The following is a 19,794-nucleotide window of genomic DNA, read 5'->3' on the forward strand; positions in this document are numbered from 1 at the left end:
CGTCAGTTTGTCCCAGCAACATGCGGTTTAGCTAGGTCAGAGTTTGAGTATCACGGCGACAGCTATAAGAAGATGATCAAAGAAGCAGCCGATTCATGGAGGAAAGTATTCCGAATGGATGTTGTAGCTGCCAGAAGCATGCTCACTCCAGATTATATGGAGTGGCGAAAATTGAGAAAGAATGACAATATCCCGGTGCCAGACTGTGATGACACCCGGACCATGGAAGAACATCTCAGGCATGTCCCTTCTGAACTCGAGATAGCCAAGACCGAGTTTGAAGCCGTGAATAATGAGCTGAAGCAAAGAATAAAGGAACTTGAAGCTGAACGTTATCAGTGGAAGCTTGATGCTGACTCTCAGAAAGATCGGGCAGAAAAACTAGAAAAAGAACAAAAAAGAGTCCGTTTTGAGCTCGAAGACTTGAGAAAGGGGTATCAAGATAAGGTCAAGGATAACTCCAAGTTGAAGGTAACCTCTGAATACTGGAAAGACGAAGCTCATAGCCTGAAAAGGAAGTTTGAGGGGCCTGATGAGAAAGCTTGGAAGGAACAGATGAAGACTGCCCAAAGACGCTTGGCAGATAGTCAATATCAGAACCAGCGCTTGAGAGTTCGGATAGCTGACTTAGAAAAAAGACATGAGAAAGATGACAAGACAATAGCTGAGTTAGAAGCTATTATAGATGGGTTCAAGAGGCAAGCAAACGAGCTTCAGATAGTGCCTTTCGACGGAGGATTACAATGGCGTTTCCGTTGGGAACAAGCACAGCGAAGGGTGAGGGCCCGAGACGCAACCATCAGAGATTTCCTGGATCAAGTGCAAAAAGCAGCCCATCATCTTCACGGCCTAGCAAGGGAAGCTGGTGTGGTTCGACAAGGCATCCTACCAGTGACAGAGGAAGGCAGAAGACTTGTCAACCTACTGGAAGCTGTTCGGGTCTAGAGGACTTAGTCCGAATGTACCTTTAATCTGTTTTTATGTCTCTTAAAAGATAAGACATTTTTGTCTGAACAAGGGTTATTTATAATAATGAACACTTTTCTGGATCAATGCCTCCAATTGCATACATCATGCATTGCATTTCTTGCATTTTATATTTCATGTCTGTTATTTCATATTCTTTCCATGTTTTTACATTCGTATTAACTAACAGAACATGTCTCAGACACCGAGCTTACCACCGCAAGCATCAGATACACATCACCCGCACAATACTCGAGCAAAAAGAGACAAATGGAAGCCAGAATAGAGAAGATCGAAGAACACATGGCAAGACTTCAAAAGGAGCTAGAAGATAAGATGGCTCAGAACAGTGAAAGTACTCTTGAGTCCATCAAGAAAAATCAGGAGTCCTTGGTCGACCAAATTGTAGCCAAGTTGTCAGGTCTACAGCAAGCTAGTGCGTCAGGGGGCATCTCTTCCGAGGGGGTGGCCATACCACCAACCCCGCAAGTGGTTCTCTCACCCGGAATATTACCCGGGGACGCATCTGCTACTAAAGGGAAAGCAGCACTACCCGGGGACTCATTCGCTACCAAAGCGAAAGTTGCACCTGCTGTGAAGATACAAACTTCTACAATCATCCCTGATGATCATCCGGATGATTATAATGTCCCAGACTTTGACGAGGAAGATAAAGCCAAAAAGATGGAAGAAAAGATAAAAATATTAGAAGATCAAATAAAGATGGTCCAGGGAGATCATGATTCTTATGGAGTGGACGCATTGGAGCTAAGCCTAGTTCCAGACTTGGTGCTTCCACCAAAGTTTAAAATTCCTGAGTTTGAGAAGTTCGACGGGAACAGCTGCCCTTCAGCCCATATCACTATGTTCTGTCGAAAGATGACAGGATATGGAGGGAATGATCAACTCCTGATCCATTGTTTTCAGGAGAGCCTGTCCGGTTCAGCTATTCGGTGGTACAACCAGCTTAGCCGAACTCATATCAAAACGTGGAAAGACTTAGCCAAGTCTTTCCTGGAGCAGTATAAGCATATCAACGATATGAGACCAGACCGGTCATGTTACAAAGCCTGGAGAAGAAACACAATGAGAGTTTCCGACAATACGCACAGAGATGGAGGGATTTATCTGTGCAAGTTCATCCACCTTTGGATGAAAAGGAAACTAGAAAGCTGTTTGTACAGACCCTGAGGGCACCTTACTTCGGGCATTTGGTAGCAATCACGTCGGGGAGTTTTTCAGATTTAGTCATGGCCGGCGAAATGATCGAGTTGGCCATTAAACAAGGAAAGATTGAGGGAGGAGACTCCAGTAAAAAGCCTTCCACGAAAAACAAGGAGCGAGAGATCAACAATGTGAACACCTACAACGTCAACAAGGGGGTTACGATCTCAAGCTCAAATTCCACAGCAGCTGTACCATCCGGTACTTCTAGACAGAACCAGAGAGAACCGAGAAGAGAAAGGGAAAGGGAGCAGTTTGACCCCATTCCCATGACGTATAAAGAATTATACCAACAGCTCTTCGACACCCATGCAGTGTCGCCTTGTCCTATGAATCCAATAAATCCCCCTTACCCGAAATGGTATGACGAGAGCGCTCACTGCGAATATCATGGCGGTGTGCAGGGGCATTCGATTGAAAGTTGTCTCGCATTCAAGAGACTTGTGCAACGGATGAGAAACAAGAATTGGATCACTTTCAACTCCGGAGCACCAAATGTCGCCCAGAATCCCTTGCCCAATCATCAAGAGACAGGAATCAATGCCGTTACTACCGAAGGGGGCAGGAAAGTTAAATTAAGTGTTTCAGAGGTTAAATCTCCTTTGGCTTGGGTATGGAGCCAAATGGTAAAGGCAGGATTTCTTGCACCATATTCAGATACGATAGAAAACGAAGATGGTAACCATTGTTGTTACCACAACAAAGAAGGGCATAAAGTGCAAGATTGCCCAGAGTTCAGATTGTTAGTCCAGCTCATGATGGATCGAAAGGAGTTGGAATTTTACGAAGAAATTCAAGATTCTCAGGAAGCAGATGTTTGTGCCACCGGAGAATCATCAGATAGAAAATTTGGTAGGGGTAGTCCTTTGATAATTACCCCTAAGACAAGTATGACAGTGACAACACCAGCCAAGGTGGTAATCTCCGCACCGCGGCCTTTTCAATATAAGGACAATCGGCAAGTGCCATGGAAGTACGAATGTCAGGTGAGTACTTCCGGAGGAGGTAATAGTAAAGTGGGGCAAAGACCACTGGAACCGTTCAAGGAAGATGTGCTAGTTGTCAATGAACCTATAAAGGAGGAAGAAGCTAAAGAGTTCCTCAAGATCTTGAAGCACAGCGAGTACAACATTGTAGAACAGCTCCACAACTTACCTACACGTACTTCAATGCTAGCACTATTTTTAAGCTCGGAAGCACACCGAGAAGCGTTGTTGAATGTCCTTAATCAAACGTTCGTACCACAAGACATACCAGTCAGCAAGATGGATCGACTGGTGAACAATATTCAAGCTGATAATCTCATCTCGTTTTCAGATGATGAGATTCCATCAGGAGGAAGAGGCCGAACGAAGGCGTTACACATTACTACTTACTGTAAAGGGCACGCTTTACCAAGTGTCTTAATCGATAATGGTTCAGCCTTGAACGTGATGCCTTTGATTACATTGAAAAGGCTACCAATAGATACCTCTCATATGAGAGCTTGTCAGAATGTGGTCCGAGCATTTGATGGGACCAAAAGAGAGGTAATCGGAAAGATTGAGGTACCATTGACCATCGGACCAGCCACCTATGATGTTGAGTTCCTTGTGATGGATATCATGCCGTCCTATAGCTGTCTTTTGGGAAGGCCGTGGATTCATCAAGCAGGTGTAATACCCTCCACGTTGCACCAGAAGGTTAAATTTGTTATTGACGGAGCCTTAGTAATTATCAACGCTGAGGAAGATATCGTGGCAAGCGTGACCACGGAGGCTCCATACATCGAAGTAGACGAAGAGGCGGTAGAATGTTCATTCCGCTCCTTGGAGTTTGTGAATGCCACATTCGTGGCGGAAGGAAAGAGAATCCCAAGACCTCGACTCTCCAAATGTACAAGGATGGAGATCAAGCAAACCCTAGGCCGAGGCGCAAGAACCGGGAGAGGTTTTGGGAAATATTTGCAAGGAATGATCAACTCTGTCCGTCCTATCCCAAAATTAGACCAATTTGGGCTCGGTTTTCAGCCGGTTATCATGAAAAGAGAAAGGAAATTCAAAAGAACCGGGAGAGAAGGTTAGCCAGATTGACTGGAAACGAACTCCAATGGAAGCCTATGACATTCCCGCCGCTCTTCAGAACATTCAAATCAGGTGGTTATGTGTTTGAGACCACCATGTCCGAGTTACAAACAGCTCTGGAAGATCTGAACGTTAATGCCGTGACCACGGAAGATGTTGACAACGAAGATAGATCCAGGATATACCCTCTGCCGCATGGGTTCGTGCCTAGCAGTTGGTTGGTGGAAGAACTACCTGTGGTTTACAAGAATCTTTCAGAGTAATATTCGATTTATCCCTATTTGCCTATACCCGGGGCAATAGGTGATCTTTTGTAAGGGTGAATAAATGTTTTGTTTAAGTTTAATAAAGGATGCATTTTTCTTTTCCATGGCAAACAAATTTTTTCTTTTATTATTATCTATCTCCCTCATTCCAGTACTTCATTTCCAGTTACTCTCAAAGTTAGTTCTTGACCATTCCGTGTGGGATATTATCCTCTCACACATACACATCTTCCTCCTTTCAGGTTCCCAGATAACGATAATGTGGGCACTAATGACCCTGATCCGGAGGTGGATTTTAAATCAACCATTTGTCTTGGGGAATTTGAAGAATGCGATAATGAAGAAGAGTACAACTTGCCTACCGAATTGTTGAGAATGATAGAAAAAGAAGAAAAGCAAATATTGCCACATGAGGAGGCGATCGAAATCTTAAATTTGGGCACTGAGGAAGATCGAAAAGAGGTTAAAATCGGCACAACTCTTTCGACTGAAGCAAGAAAAAACCTGATAGCCTTACTTCAGGAGTACGAAGATGTGTTTGCTTGGTCATATCAAGACATGCCGGGACTAGACACGGATATGGTAGTTCACAAACTGCCAATCAAACCAGAATTCAAACCAGTGCAGCAAAAACTGAGAAGAATGCGACCAGAAATGCTCCTTAAGATCAAGGAGGAAGTCAAGAAGCAATTTGATGCCGGTTTTCTCCAAGTAGCCAAATACCCTGAATGGGTGGCCAACATAGTGCCTGTGCCGAAGAAGGACGGGAAAGTACGCATGTGTGTCGATTACCGGGACCTTAATAAGGCCAGTCCCAAGGACAACTTTCCTCTGCCACACATAGACACTCTGGTAGACAATACGGCCGGGAACGCCTACTTTTCATTCATGGATGGATTCTCGGGGTACAATCAGATCAAGATGCATCCCGAAGACATGGAAAAGACCACTTTCGTCACAATGTGGGGAACTTTCTGTTACAAAGTGATGCCTTTCGGATTAAAGAATGCTGGGGCAACATATCAGAGAGCTATGGTGACCCTGTTCCATGACATGATGCACAAAGAAATCGAGGTTTATGTTGACGACATGATTGTCAAGGCACAGACCGAGAGTGAACATGTCAAGAATCTAAGGAAGCTCCCTAGCAAGTGTACCTTCGGGGTAACATCTGGAAAACTACTAGGCTTTATAGTCAGCAGGAGAGGCATACAGGTCGATCCAGATAAGGTTAAGGCTATCCAGAATCTACCTCCACCACGAACCCAAAAAGAAGTCCGAGGTTTTCTGGGCAGACTAAACTACATAGCTCGGTTCATCTCTCAGTTAACCGACAAATGTGACCCCATCTTTCGTCTCCTCCGGAAAAATAACCCTGGAGCATGGGATAAAAATTGTCAGATTGCATTTGAGAAGGTAAAAGAGTACTTGTCTCACACTCCTGTCCTGATGTCCCCTATCCCAGGAAAACCTCTGTTTTTGTATCTCTCCATATTCGAGAACTCCATGGGGTGTGTTCTGGGTCAACACGACGAGTCGGGGAAGAAGGAAAGAGCAATCTACTACTTAAGCAAGAAGTTCACCGATTGCGAGGTCCGATATCCTCCTATTGAGAAGGTTTGTTGTGCCCTGATATGGGCTACAAAAAGACTTCGACAATACATGTTGTATCACACCACTTGGCTGATTTCCAAGTTAGACCCATTAAAATACATGAGGGTGTACTGCTCTATCCGGAAGGTTAGCTCGATGGCAGATGCTTTTGTCTGAATTTGACATCGAATACGTGAGCCAGAAAGCGGTAAAAGGCAGCGCCATATCCGATTTTTTGGCAAGCAGAACTGATGAGAGCTATGAGCCGCTGGACTTTGATTTCCCGGACGAGGACTTAATGGCCATATCTTTAGAGGAAGCAAGCATTTCAACGGACGGTTCCTGGAGAATGCACTTCGATGGAGCATCAAATGCACTAGGACATGGCATTGGGGCAATTCTAGTCTCCCCAGAAGGGAGTCACTACCCATTTACGAGCAGACTGAACTTTGATTGTACCAATAACATGGCAGAATACGAAGCCTGTGTCTTGGGAATTCGGGCTGCACTGGGGCAAAATATAAAGACTTTACGGGTGTATGGAGACTCAGCCTTAGTAATCTATCAGCTCCGAGGAGAGTGGGAAACTAAGGATATAAAGCTGTTAGAGTACCGAAAACTAGTGTTGGATCTGCTCGAAGATTTCGACAAAGTCACTTTCCACTACGTGCCTAGAGAAGAAAATCAGATGGCTGACGCTTTAGCTACATTGGCAGCCGCATTCAGGGTTGGTGGGGAGTCTGAAATGATGCCAATCAACATGCAATCGTATGAGTACCCAGCTCATTGTTACCAAATTGAAGAAGTGAAAGATACTAAGCCTTGGTACTTCGACATTCTGCAGTATATCAAGCATCGGAGTTATCCAGAGAAAGCCACCGAAACCGATAAGAGAACCCTTAGAAGGTTGGCAGCTGGATACGTCCTTGACAGAGAGGTTTATACAAGAAAAGCCATAATCAAGTTCTGTTAAGGTGCGTCGATGCTGAAGAGGCAAAAATGATAGTAGAAGAAGTACATGATGGGGTTTGTGGAGCACATGCAAATGGGCATATGATGTCAAGACAAATAATGAGATGCGGATATTTTTGGTCCACACTGGAAAGTGATTGCATCAATTATGCTAGGAGATGTCATAAATGTCAGATTTATGGAGACAAGATAAATGTTCCACCCCATCCACTTCATGTAATGACGTCACCATGGCCTTTTTCTGCGTGGGGCATGGACGTTATCGGGCAAATCCATCCGAAGGCTTCGAATGGTCACCGTTCATTCTCGTAGCAATTGATTATTTCACGAAATGGGTAGAGGCCGCGTCATACGCCAGTGTCACTAAATCCACTATTTGCAAGTTTCTGAAGAAAGAAATTATATGTCGGTATGGTCTACCTGAAAGGATTATCACCGATAACGCAACAAACTTGAACAACAAGATGATGAGTGCTGCTTGCGAACAGTTCAACATAAAACATCACAATTCCACTGCTTACAGACCAAAGATGAACGGAGCAGTAGAAGCAGCAAATAAAAATATTAAGAAGATAGTGGAGAAAACAACTGAAACCTACAAAGACTGGCATGAGAAGTTGCCTTTTGCTTTGTTCGCTTATCGAACCTCGGTACGTACATCGACTGGGGCAACTCCATTTTCACTAGCCTATGGGATGGAAGCAGTGCTACCCATTGAAGTCGAGATTCCGTCTCTCAGGGTCTTGTCAGAAGTCAAAATAGATGATGCAGAGTGGGCACAATCCAGATATGATCAGCTTAATCTGATAGATGAAAAAAGACTGAAAGCCATTCATCATGGTCAAATCTATCAGAAACGAATGATCCGAGCACACGACAAAAAGGTACGCCCGAGAATATTCCGTGAAGGGGATCTAGTGCTAAAAAGAATTTGGCCAGTCCAGAAAGATTTCCGAGGAAAATGGACGCCAAATTGGGAAGGACCTTATGTCGTGAAGAAGGCTTTCTCCGGAGGAGCCCTTATCCTGGCTGAAATGGACGGACCTGAGCTGCCACATCCCATTAACTCGGATGCAGTCAAGAAATACTTCGCTTAGGATAAAAACCCGAGAGGGCGTCCTAAGTTGAAAAAAAAAAAAAAAAAAAAAAAAAAAACGTTTGGGGTGAAAACCCGAAAGGGCGCCCTAAATTGAAAAAAGAAAAAGAGGAAAAAGAAGATAAGGTGGGTTCAAGATGAAAACCCGCAAAAGGGCGTCTTGCAACTAAGGATGGGTCCAAGTTGAAAACCCGGAAAGGGCGATTTGGATATCAACGGTGGAAACATCCCGGCACATGAATCTTCTACGAACTCAACAAATCGGAGAAATGTTGCACCCTCCCAAACATTGTCGCATTTTCAAAGATCCTTTGGCAAAGGCTGCATTCAAAGTCACCAAACGGCTTTTCAACTCAGAAGTGCCCACGTTATCGAGATCTAAGACATTCATTTACACATCACTGTGTATTCGTTTTCTAGAATGTTTGCCATGTATTATTTGTTCTTCTCCTCCCTTATGAATAAAGACCATCTTTCCTCCAATACCTTTTGAGCATCTTGAATTAGATTTAAACCTAATGGTTTATTTATTTTTATGAAAGATAATCACATATTGTTGTACAAAGATTCATTGAAAAGTACAGGTACTCAGAAGCCGATCAAGGCTCATGCACATGCTTGAGATGGTTGAGGAGCATCTTCAAAAAAAAAAAAAAAAAAATCATCATCAAATATTTGAAGAATTCAAGATCAGAGATCGGAACTTCAAGCTCAAGAGTCAACAACGACAGGCCACTGGAGATCGAGATTACTCTCCAGAGCTCAGAATAACACATGTTGCATATGCATTTTAGGCATACCTAAGAGCATGACATCCATAACATCACATATATGCATATCTTTGCAGGTTTTACCCAGAGCCAATTTCAACTTCACAACGAAGGATATTGGACTCCAGACAACGTAAGTTCAACTTCACGACGAAGGGACCGCTGGTTGTCAACGAACATTTCTCAATTTCAGAGCCAATTTCAACTTCACAACGAAGGATATTGGACTCCAGACGACGTAAGTTCAACTTCACGACGAAGGGACCGCTGGTTGTCAACAAATAATTTCCCAATTTCGGAGCCAATTTCAACTTCACAGCGAAGGATATTGGACTCCAGACGACGTAAGTTCAACTTCACGGCGAAGGGACCGCTGGTTGTCAACAAATAATTTCCCAATTTCGGAGCCAATTTCAACTTCACAGCGAAGGATATTGGACTCCAGACGACGTAAGTTCAACTTCACGACGAAGGGACCGCTGGTTGTCAACAAATAATTTCCCAATTTCGGAGCCAATTTCAACTTCACAGCGAAGGATATTGGACTCAAGACAGCACAAGCTCAACTTCACGACGAAGGGGCGGCTGACTGTCAACAAACAATTTCCCAGTTCCAGAACCAATTTCAACTTCACAACGAAGGATATTGGACTCTGAACAATACTTGGATTTCAACTTCACGACGAAGGACTTCCAATTCTCAGGCTCAAATTCACGACGGAGGAACCATATACAATTCCAACTTCACAAACGGATTGACTCAACTTCACGACGAGAGAGTCATCAGTGACACCACAACACCAAAGTCTTCAGGTCAAGTTTCACCTTCACGACGAAGTATCTTGAGCAAAAAGACGATTCAGAGGCCACTTGTCAAAAGCTTTGAGTTCGATTTCAACTTCACGACGAAGAATTTCGTGATCAGAATCTTTCGGTTTCGACTCAACCTCACGACGAGGGAGTCACTTCAGGATTCAATTCAAAATGACAAATCAGTCTTAGCATCGGATTTCAACTCTACAACAGAGGATATTCATGTTAGACAAAAAATGTGTCTTTTAATCTTTGTCCTACACCCGTTACACGACTATGGGCAAAGAGGGGCAGCTGTCGACACATATTTTTCGTCTCTATGGCATTTACATTCGCATTTGTGTTATTTATAATATATGGTTTATGTGTATACATATCATATTATTTTTTTGATTTACAGGTTACAGGCCCAACAGTAATGGCCCAAATCCCACATGACCCAAGTGACCAGCTGCCCAAACCAGTATGGATTAGGGTTTGTGTAAACCCTAATCTCTCAACCTTTCATCCAGCCGCCAACAATGGTGACCGTTGGATCTAGATGAGATCCAACGGTCCACAGCAAATGGTATCCAAGGGTTGCCCAGAAAACCCTAGCAAGACTCTCGCCCCAGCGCCGCAATACCGGTCGAAGCTCCCTCGCGCAGCACGTCTCCCACATCCGGTTTTCTCGGCATCGTGACCACATAGAACACCCAAAAAAACAACCAAGTCAGAGTCATGGATTGTGACCACAAACAAACCGAGTTTTACTCGGATTAAAACTCTAAAAATAGCCTAGGTTATCACTATAAAGCCATGTAATTAGAAGCTTTTGGGGGGATCACGGGGGAACTTGAAAAAAGTCATACGAAATATTGAGAGAAATATCAAGCAGTTTCGAAGTCTTTTGTAACACTTTCGAAAAGGAAATAAGAAGAAGGTAGCATCTTTACCTCTGTTCATTCGTCTTTCACTGTTGCATGTTGAGTGTTGCTTGAGATTTGTCTTCAAAACCACACAAATAACAACAAAAAAATGTTTTGGCCGAGGACCAAAGGGGGTTGCTTTCGAAGCTATTTTGCTAGATCTACGCGACCCCGAGGCCTGTTTAAAAAATTAGTTGGATTTTTGTAACCTACGCAAGAAGACCTTTCAAAAAAACAAAAGCTTTTTCATTTTCGCCGCCGAGGACCGCGGCCAGCGCCGTTCGCGGTGGCCGACGAGGCGGCATACGGTGGCCGGAGTCTGGGAACTACGGCGGCGTTCATGTGTTCATCAAGAACACATGAACCAAGCAGAGAAAGAAAAAAGAAAGGGGGAAGGATTCGGTTTGGAGAAGAGAGAAATGATTATTTTGCCAAAATTTTTGATTTTTATGCTTAAACATCCGCGTGTTTCTAGCTAAATTAGGGTAAACTACTCTTTCGGTCCTCCTTCCTTAAAGGCTCGTTATATTGGTCCCTAATCCGATTTTAAATTCCTATTTACTTTCAAATTGGCCACTTGATTTGCTTTCGTTTCATCTCAATCCTTATTATATATATACATACTAAAATATTTTTTTTTTTGGTGTTTTATTTATTTATGTTATATTATACAATTTTTCATTATTTCTTATATATACACGTAGATATATTATCGTTCGTACTTCTTTTCGTTTATTTCATTTCATTTGTTTTTTTTTATATACTAATATCTTGTTTAAACGTATTATCGTTCGTACTTCTTTTCGTTTATTTTCATTTCATTTTGTATTTTTTTTTATACTAATATCTGTTTAAACGTTATATATATATATGTTTTATATTTATCTTATTATTTCCTTACTTTTGTATTACTATAATTATTATTTAATTTTTCTATTTATTATATATTTTTCCCTCTCTCTCATATTTAGCTATTATATATATGAAATTAATATTATTATATGTTTTTTATTAATTTTACTTTATACGCTATTATTTTGCATTTTTATATACATATGTACATTTTATTTAATTCTTATCACTTTACATTTGTATATTTTTTATTTCACCTTATTTATGTTTATTTATTTATTTATTCCTTTCCTTTTCCGTTTTATTGGGTCTTATTTTCTTATTTCTTTATTTTTTTTATCTTATCACATGTTGTCATACTTGTCTTCATTTTTTTTCCTTCATGTTCTATATCTCCATGACGATTATGTTACTTTTGGTGTATCATCTATTGTTATTTTTGTCCTTTGTTTCGTTTTCTTTATCTTTCAATTTTAATTCATTTTCATCACCTTTTCTAATATACGTTCGGCTCCTAAAAGGTTCATCTTCAAGTCAATCAATTGTAAGTAATCGGATCGATATTTTACCTTCCAATTTAAAATTACGATTTTCTTAATTAAAGACAACTGGAGATTACACAGTACCGAAAGGGCAGTTCAAGGGTGCAAACCCTTCCTTGACTGTAACCGACTCCCGAATCCGACACATCTTTGGTAAGACGCAGATCAGGTAAGAAATAAGGTACCCGGTCAACCCATTTATTTTTAAATAAATGATCGGTGGCAACTCCAATTCACATTTTCCTAAGTCGAAGCCCGATTCCGGGGCCCAACTGAAAGACGGTTGCGACACATAGTATACTATTAAACATAGATATATTATCCCTAGGACGTGTCCATAGATTAGGGTCATTGAGTTGGGTCACGCGTCTACCACTTTAATTATAGTCCCAACCAACATCCATCATGTAAATTCCAATCCCTGCTTCGCGTGCCCAATTTCCTTTCTAATTTAATACCCCCTTCTTCCCCTTCCCCGAGAAAATAATCAGTTTTTCAGGGTTTTTCTTCACCATGACTTTCCCATGGAAGAAACCCAAATCAAACCTTTTCTCGCGGCTGGTCGCCGACCTCCACCGACCCCCCAAACGCGGCAGAACCCTCGTGGTGGAGACCGGCTTCCCCACCTCACTCGTCGACCTCATCGTCAAGAACCGTGATCGATTGAGAAAATCCCCTAAAAGAAACCCCACTTCTACCCAGATCCAAAGAACTTTTACCCAGTCGTTCCCTGCCCCTCCCTGCGATCAACAGGTACAATCTCCTCGGGTAGATGTTGGGAAATTAGTGGTGGTTCAGAGTGAACGCGCGGGTAGTGGTAGGATCGCGTTTAAAGTTATTATAGTGGCGGCTCTAGCTGTTAGTACGAAGCAGCTCACGCTTTGGATCATGATGGCTGCATTCTTTCTATTGCTAATAGAGTTTGTTGGGGTTACTGTTTTTGGTTTCTCGGCGCCGGAATCTTGCACCGTTTTGTTGGGTTCTTGGATCGGAAAGGGTTTGTTGGGTTTTAAGAAACGAACACCATCAGCACAACAAGCACTTGTTCTCCCTGATTCTATTGAGTTGATTGAGTTGGAAGATGATTGCGTCCAGGAAATTCAGATTATTGAATCAGAATCCGATTGCGCAGGTGAAACGGAAATAGAAGTAGAGGAGATGGAGACAAAGGAAAAGATCGAACTTAGACGGAGTGGAAGAATTAAAAGGCATCTGATTAAGAAATTGGTGCCAAAGAAGTTGAGACACAGAAAGAAGAAAAACGAGGATCAATGGGGAGCTGATATACATAAAACGGAGCTTGAAGAGGAATCACAAGAAGAAGAGATACAAAGGGTTGATAAAGTTCTATGGGAGGAATCAGAAATGGGACGAGTCAAAGAAGAAAAGGCGGAGAAAGGGCCATCACGGCAGCGACTGAGTGGGAATGTGATAGTGATTGTTCTTCTTGCAGGGCTGGTTTTAGGAGGGCGGGGGGCTGCACTTTTGATCACACTTGTATGGTGCTTGATGGTAACATATATTGGGAGATTCAGATGTTGAAATGAGGTATGAGATAAGATTAGATGATCATGGATTTAAATTGCGGTTGATTTAAATTGCGGTTGTGGTCCTGTTTTAGATTCCGTTGTATTTCTCGTAATTGCTGCCGGTGGTATCGTGGTGATTGCAGATACCACAATTATAAAATGACGGTTTCACACTGATACCATTACTGCAATATAACATTGGCTATTTAAATCCCTGTATGTGATCTACCGGCTGCATCTCAAACTAAGATTTCTACGATGCATCGTAGCTTTCAGTGACAAGATTTTGCGGATGCTGGCCACATTCATGTTTGATTTGTATGTGGATGAGACTGCTGGCTGCCTGAAGCCCGCGGGTATATAGATATAGAGAGGGAGCTGCAACGTTTTTTGGTTGTAATTTGAAGTGTATATTTACATGTACAAATTCAGAATCAATCCACAGTATTCGTTGATTCAACTCTTACATTGTTTCTTGATGTCTGTCATAGAACTCAGAAATGGGTTAATCTTGTGCTTAATTTATTATTGATGATGTTTTTGGTTCAAGAATTACATTATCTTGTTTTATGATGCGCCATTTTTAAATTAGATCAACTCTATGGCCTTCCCGGTAAAATTTCGGGAATAATCTCTTTCGTTTCTTTAATCAAAGTGATATCCATACTATATTATTTTTAGGAATGAAACTTTTTTTTTAATGAAATGAAAGTGCACAGTAGTTAAAACCAACTACTCAAGGCTTAAGCTGCATATGATGAGCAACATCCCGATGATAAGTGATAGCGATCTCCGCCGGGGGACTGTGGTAATATTTTATTACAAAAGAGTTCGACCAAGCCATTTTTGTTATGCCATCTGCGATCCCATTGCATTGTCGGGGAACATGGGCAAAAGTTGCCCTCCAATTAAGCTTAACAATATCAACGATGCGCGGCACCATTAAGGAACTTCCCCAAGTATGAGCTTCCCAATCAATTACCAAAACAGCCTCTTTACTATCGGATTCCACTTCAATAGATGGAATATTCCTTATTTCTTCATATTTCTTCTTCTATTTTCTTATTGCTTTATTCTTTTTATTTTATAACACTTTATCAACATGGCTTGCTTAGACGTAATTGTTTATTTATTTTGAAGATCATATTCGTCATCTAGTTTTCTTTAATTGTGATTTTTCACGATAAAGATTGAATTTCCAGCCATAACAACACTCCACAGTTTTATATAAGTATATTTCATACACTACTTCTCAATCAAGATAGGTTTCAAGATCACCTTCTTCAAGAATGTGAAGTAAACCGCAGAGATTGTCCGACCAAGATCGCCTTCTCTTTCTCAAATCATCAGGGGTCGAGCTAGAGATGAATATTCAAGTTTTGGAAATACAAAGGTTAAAAGAATAAGTGAGGAAATGGAAATTTCTTCTTTTGATTCAATTTCACAATCTTAGTTAGATTTAGAACTACTTTCCAACTTTTAAACATTCATCATTGATACGTAGATTCTTGGAGTTCCACCGTCGCCATCATCATTATCATCTCATCATTAAACAGTCTTTCAAAGGTTTCTTTGAAAATCATGGTTTAAAGTTGTAATTTGAACCGGATCAATCAAATGAGACTAGTAAACACCAAGGTTTTTTATTTAAAATTTTTAATAAAAATATTGTTAGTTAAAAAGTAATTAAGATTTTCAATAAAAATATTTTTATTTATTTTTAATAATACTTTATCATAATTTAAATTAATATATTATAATTTTCCAATATTAAATATATATATATATATAACATATAATGTACAGTACAAAATAGTCATTAATCTCATTAAAAACACTTTTTAACAGTAATTCTAAACCCTACAAAATAACATAAAAGTGCATATCAAAATCACATCTTTACAGTATTGTTATCATAATGTTCAAAAACAATGTTAAACTGACCCTTAATTAAAGAAATTCAAAGTAAGAGTTACACACCTTCTATTATTGGGTCTTTTTAGGCTTAATGCTTGTAAGAAAAATAAGATACTACTATGAATATTTGTTAATGTAGATCTCTATGATAATAATTTTAGGCTTAATATAAAATAATATTTTTAAAATTTTATAGACAATTCATATCGAGAAAATAATACATATTTCTCTTCTTATCTTCATATTTCTTATATTTTCTTATTGCTTTATTCTTTTTTTATTTTATAACACTATCAACATGGCTTGCTTAGACATAATTTTTTATTTATACTGAAGATCACATTCATCATCTAGTTTTCTTCAATAGAGATTTTTCATGATAAAGATTGAATTTCCAGCCATAACAACTCTCCACAATTTTATATAAGTATATTTAATACACTACTTCTCAATCAAGATAGGTTTCCAGATCACCTTATTCAAGAATGTGAAGTAATCCACAGAGATTGTCTGACCAAGATCGGTTTCAAGATACTTCGGTGTACTTATTACAAGAGGATTACTTGACATCAGAGTTCCAGATCAGAAGAGTACGATCATAAACAAGGGACATGCATTGACCATGCATCTTATATCATTCGATCGACCGATCTACCCAGACGACTCAACCTAACCTGACTCTTAAACTACTAAATGTAACACCCTCTGACCGATATAGTTGTTCTGATCCGATCTGGGGTGTCACTGACAACTCCATAAAAGACAGTGTTCTAGGTCTTTTTACTTAGGTTATTATTTGCCTAAAAGTCATTTGTCATAGCATTTTAGTTGCATATAGAATACATTTGCATGTGGTGGATAAGTTTTGTCGAGGCAAACTTTATTTGGTTTAACTGATGCTGCTTGAGAGGAAGGTTGTCTAATCATACTTGGGAATTGGTCGACTTGCATAGAGGATTTAAACCAATAAGAAACAATTGGGTCTTCTAGAAGAAACTCATATCAGATGGTTTGATACAGCAGTACAAGGCAAGGCTAGTTATCAAAGGATTCACTCATAAGTTTGGCTTAGACTTCTTCGATACCTATTCTACCGTAACAAAAATCTCAACAATCCGTGCATTATTTGCAATAGCCTCTATTCACAATTTGCAAGTAAATCAAATACATGTAAATATTGCATTATTGAACGAAGATCTAGATGAGGAGATCTATATAGAGCAACATATTGGTTTAGAGGCGCCTGACATGGAAGCCAAAGTGGGTAGACTGAAAAAGCCACTTTAAGGCCTGAAGCATGCTCCTAAATAGTGGTATGAGAAATTTCATAAAACTATCCCGAGTTTTGGTTTTGTTGTGAATTGTTTTGATGCATGTGTGCATTCCAGGATGCTTAGTACTGATTACTTCATCATAAGTTTATATGTTGATTTTCAGTACTAACATTGAGTCCATTAATAAAACAAAGAATTTCTTACTTATTAAATTTGAGATAACCGATTTAGGAGAAGTCAATGTGATCTTAGGGATCAAAGTTACCAAAATTGATTAGGGATTTTCTTTAATTCAAACACATTACATTGAGAAAGTGTTAAAGAAGTTTGACAGCTTTAATGTCATCCCTTTTCGAACTCCTTGTGATCATAGCATACATCTCTTTAAAAATAAAGGAAGTAGTGTTTCCCAAACAGAATATGCTAAAATAACTGGAAGCCTAATGTTCTTATTGAACTATACTCAACTTGATATTGCCTACGCTGTGAACAAACTTAGTATATATACTCATAATCCAAGTGGTGAACATTGGGTTGCTTTTCGACGCTTACTCAAGTATCCTAAGGGTACGATGAATCAGAAACTTATGTTTGTTGGTTATCCTACTGTTTTAGAAGGATATTGTGACCCTATGAGTGCTTTAATTAGTTACTATTTTATTATTAATTACTCCTTGATTTATCAGTTTATGTTGTTGATTTGGCCATTTTTGTTCATTTTTCTATACAGGACATTAGATTGCAGAAACAGTTCTATAAAGGAAAATATCAACAACTTTTATTTTTCTGGAGTCAAGGTTGGATTAATGGACATGATTGCATTTGATCCAATGACTTCTAGAAGATCCAATCACCATAATCCAGAAGGTCCAGTTAGCATTCTTGAAAAACGATTAGCTTCAAATTCAAATTAGAATTTATTTTTATTTTTTTAGGAATTATCGTTTAGAACTAACTCTTATATTTTAAGAATTATTATTAGGAATTATTTCCTATTTATTGGGATTTATCTTTTCGGATTTATTTTTCTTGTATAATTAAAAAGTTATATCTTGATATTTCTATGTATTTTAGGACACTATAAATAACCATCCAGGGTAAGCCGTAACATATCTCTCATATCTAAAAGTACTTTGTTCTTTGCTTTCCTTAGTTGAATAAATCTTTCTTTTCTTTTCTTTATTTTTTTCAGTTTCTTTATTTTTCTTTTAATGTCAAGCATGATTTCTATCATGATTGGCTAATTTCTCAATAAGCCAAAGGCTGAAGTTGCGACTCAATCCAATATTGTGAGAATAAATAAAAGGCACGTAATTTCCTTAGATTATTTTCTTGAATTTTCAGAAAACCAAGGAGGTAGTTAACCTTTCTTCAACATCTCGACATCTTCAATCCAAGGAGTGCACATTGTATTAATCAATATTGTGACCTACAGTTAGGGAGGAGAATTGACGTGTAGCAAGTTCAATTCCCTAGGAACAAACTTGATGGTCGTGCTCTAAGGGAAATCAAGATCGAGTTCAATTCTCATTGAGAGACCATAATATGAGCACAAGCTTTTCTTATTCCTGAATCAGTGTCGATATTAACATCAATAGGTATTGTTAATCTGAACAAAGACTATATTTCCAAGGATTGACTTTGGAATATTAGTTCACCAGAGAGAAGAGTAAGTTACAAGGGTTGGGCCTTGTAGACTATAACAAGAAAGTATCTAAGGTAAAATCTTTTTCAATGATCGAGACATGATTGAGGCAAAGCGAAGCTGGAGGCTATCTTTCAATAATTATCTTTTCTACAATTTACTTTCATCGCTTTAGTTATTTAATTTTAGTTTAATTGTTTATTCCAAAACCCCCATTTTTTTAAATATTTGTTTTTATAGGTTTCTTGGTTTAAATAAAATCAAAATAGAAACATATATTTCTAGAGTCCATGTGGATCTACACTTCTTCTCACTATTCTACCTATACTATTTCTTGAGATTAAGGATAATTTATTTGACAAGAAAATGGCCCTTGTCAAATTGGCGCCGTTACCAGAGAACTTCATCAAAGTAACTGATTTTGTTTGTTTTTTGATTTATGACCATGCAAAACCCATGCATACTATAAGAATTTGATCCAAAAATTGAAGCACGAGCTAGAAGAATTCACGAACAAATGCTTCAAGAGAAAAACAGATGAAAATGACAAAAAGAATCGCATTCAAGATCTACCACTGCGTCTCATGAAGGCACTATGCATCCCGACGTCGATTTTGTACCTAACGTACACCCGATGGACAATCTCACCATCCAGGAGTTAGCCGCAGCACCTTCTATTCAACAATCGCTCTGCATCGCCTTCCCTCAAGGCAAAACTCCATTTTAACTTAAAATGAGGCTTATTCATCTTCTTCTTAACTTACATGGGCTTCCCGATGAGAGTTCACATAAGCATCTCACAAAATTCCATATGGTTTTTTCAAGCATGAAACCACAGGGAGTATCTGAAGACCAAATTAAATTGAGAGCTTTTCCATTTTCTTTATATGGATTAGCAAAATAATGATTATTTTATTTGCTTCTATTTTTCTTGATAGGTTTTTCCCAACAACAAAGGAAAGCGAATTGAGAAGAATCATCCTAGGAATTACAAAAAAGATGGGGAATCACTTTACGACTACTAGGAGAAATTCAAGAAGCTTTGTGCAAGTTGTTGTCGCGACGACATTTTTCGAGGAGTGCATTTGGAATAAATTTAAAAATCAAAATTTTAGAAAAGATCTGAAACACTTGGAGTTTCCATCAACCTTTGGGATTAGTTAGGTTGAAAACCAGATATACATACCTTCAAATAAAAAAATTTAAAAATGTACTTTATCCTTCGATTCAGAGATTATGGATTCGGGAGTCAATTACACTTAGGGAAGTATTAGAACCCCAACAACTCCCAAAAATTGGTACCTTCAATTATGAATTTGTCCTTATATTGAAAATTAAGAAATTTGAATATTTATTTAATTAAC

At 39.3% G+C, this 19,794-nt stretch overlaps 1 protein-coding gene across 1 annotated transcript; it reads left to right on the forward strand.

Annotated features, from left to right (window-relative positions):
* The first annotated feature begins 12,484 nt into the window (after window positions 1-12,484).
* On the forward strand, window positions 12,485-14,065 carry LOC120191178. The gene is made up of 2 exons (XM_039194150.1): window positions 12,485-13,613; window positions 13,738-14,065. Exon 1 carries the CDS (start codon window positions 12,579-12,581, stop codon window positions 13,605-13,607), a length of 1,029 nt encoding a protein of 342 aa, XP_039050081.1. The 5' UTR covers window positions 12,485-12,578; the 3' UTR covers window positions 13,608-13,613; window positions 13,738-14,065.
* The last annotated feature ends 5,729 nt before the right edge of the window (window positions 14,066-19,794 follow it).

Source organism: Hibiscus syriacus, unplaced genomic scaffold, assembly GCF_006381635.1.
Source record: "Hibiscus syriacus cultivar Baekdansim isolate YM2019G1 unplaced genomic scaffold, ASM638163v2 tig00116965_pilon, whole genome shotgun sequence".
Classification (NCBI taxonomy): domain Eukaryota; kingdom Viridiplantae; phylum Streptophyta; class Magnoliopsida; order Malvales; family Malvaceae; genus Hibiscus; species Hibiscus syriacus.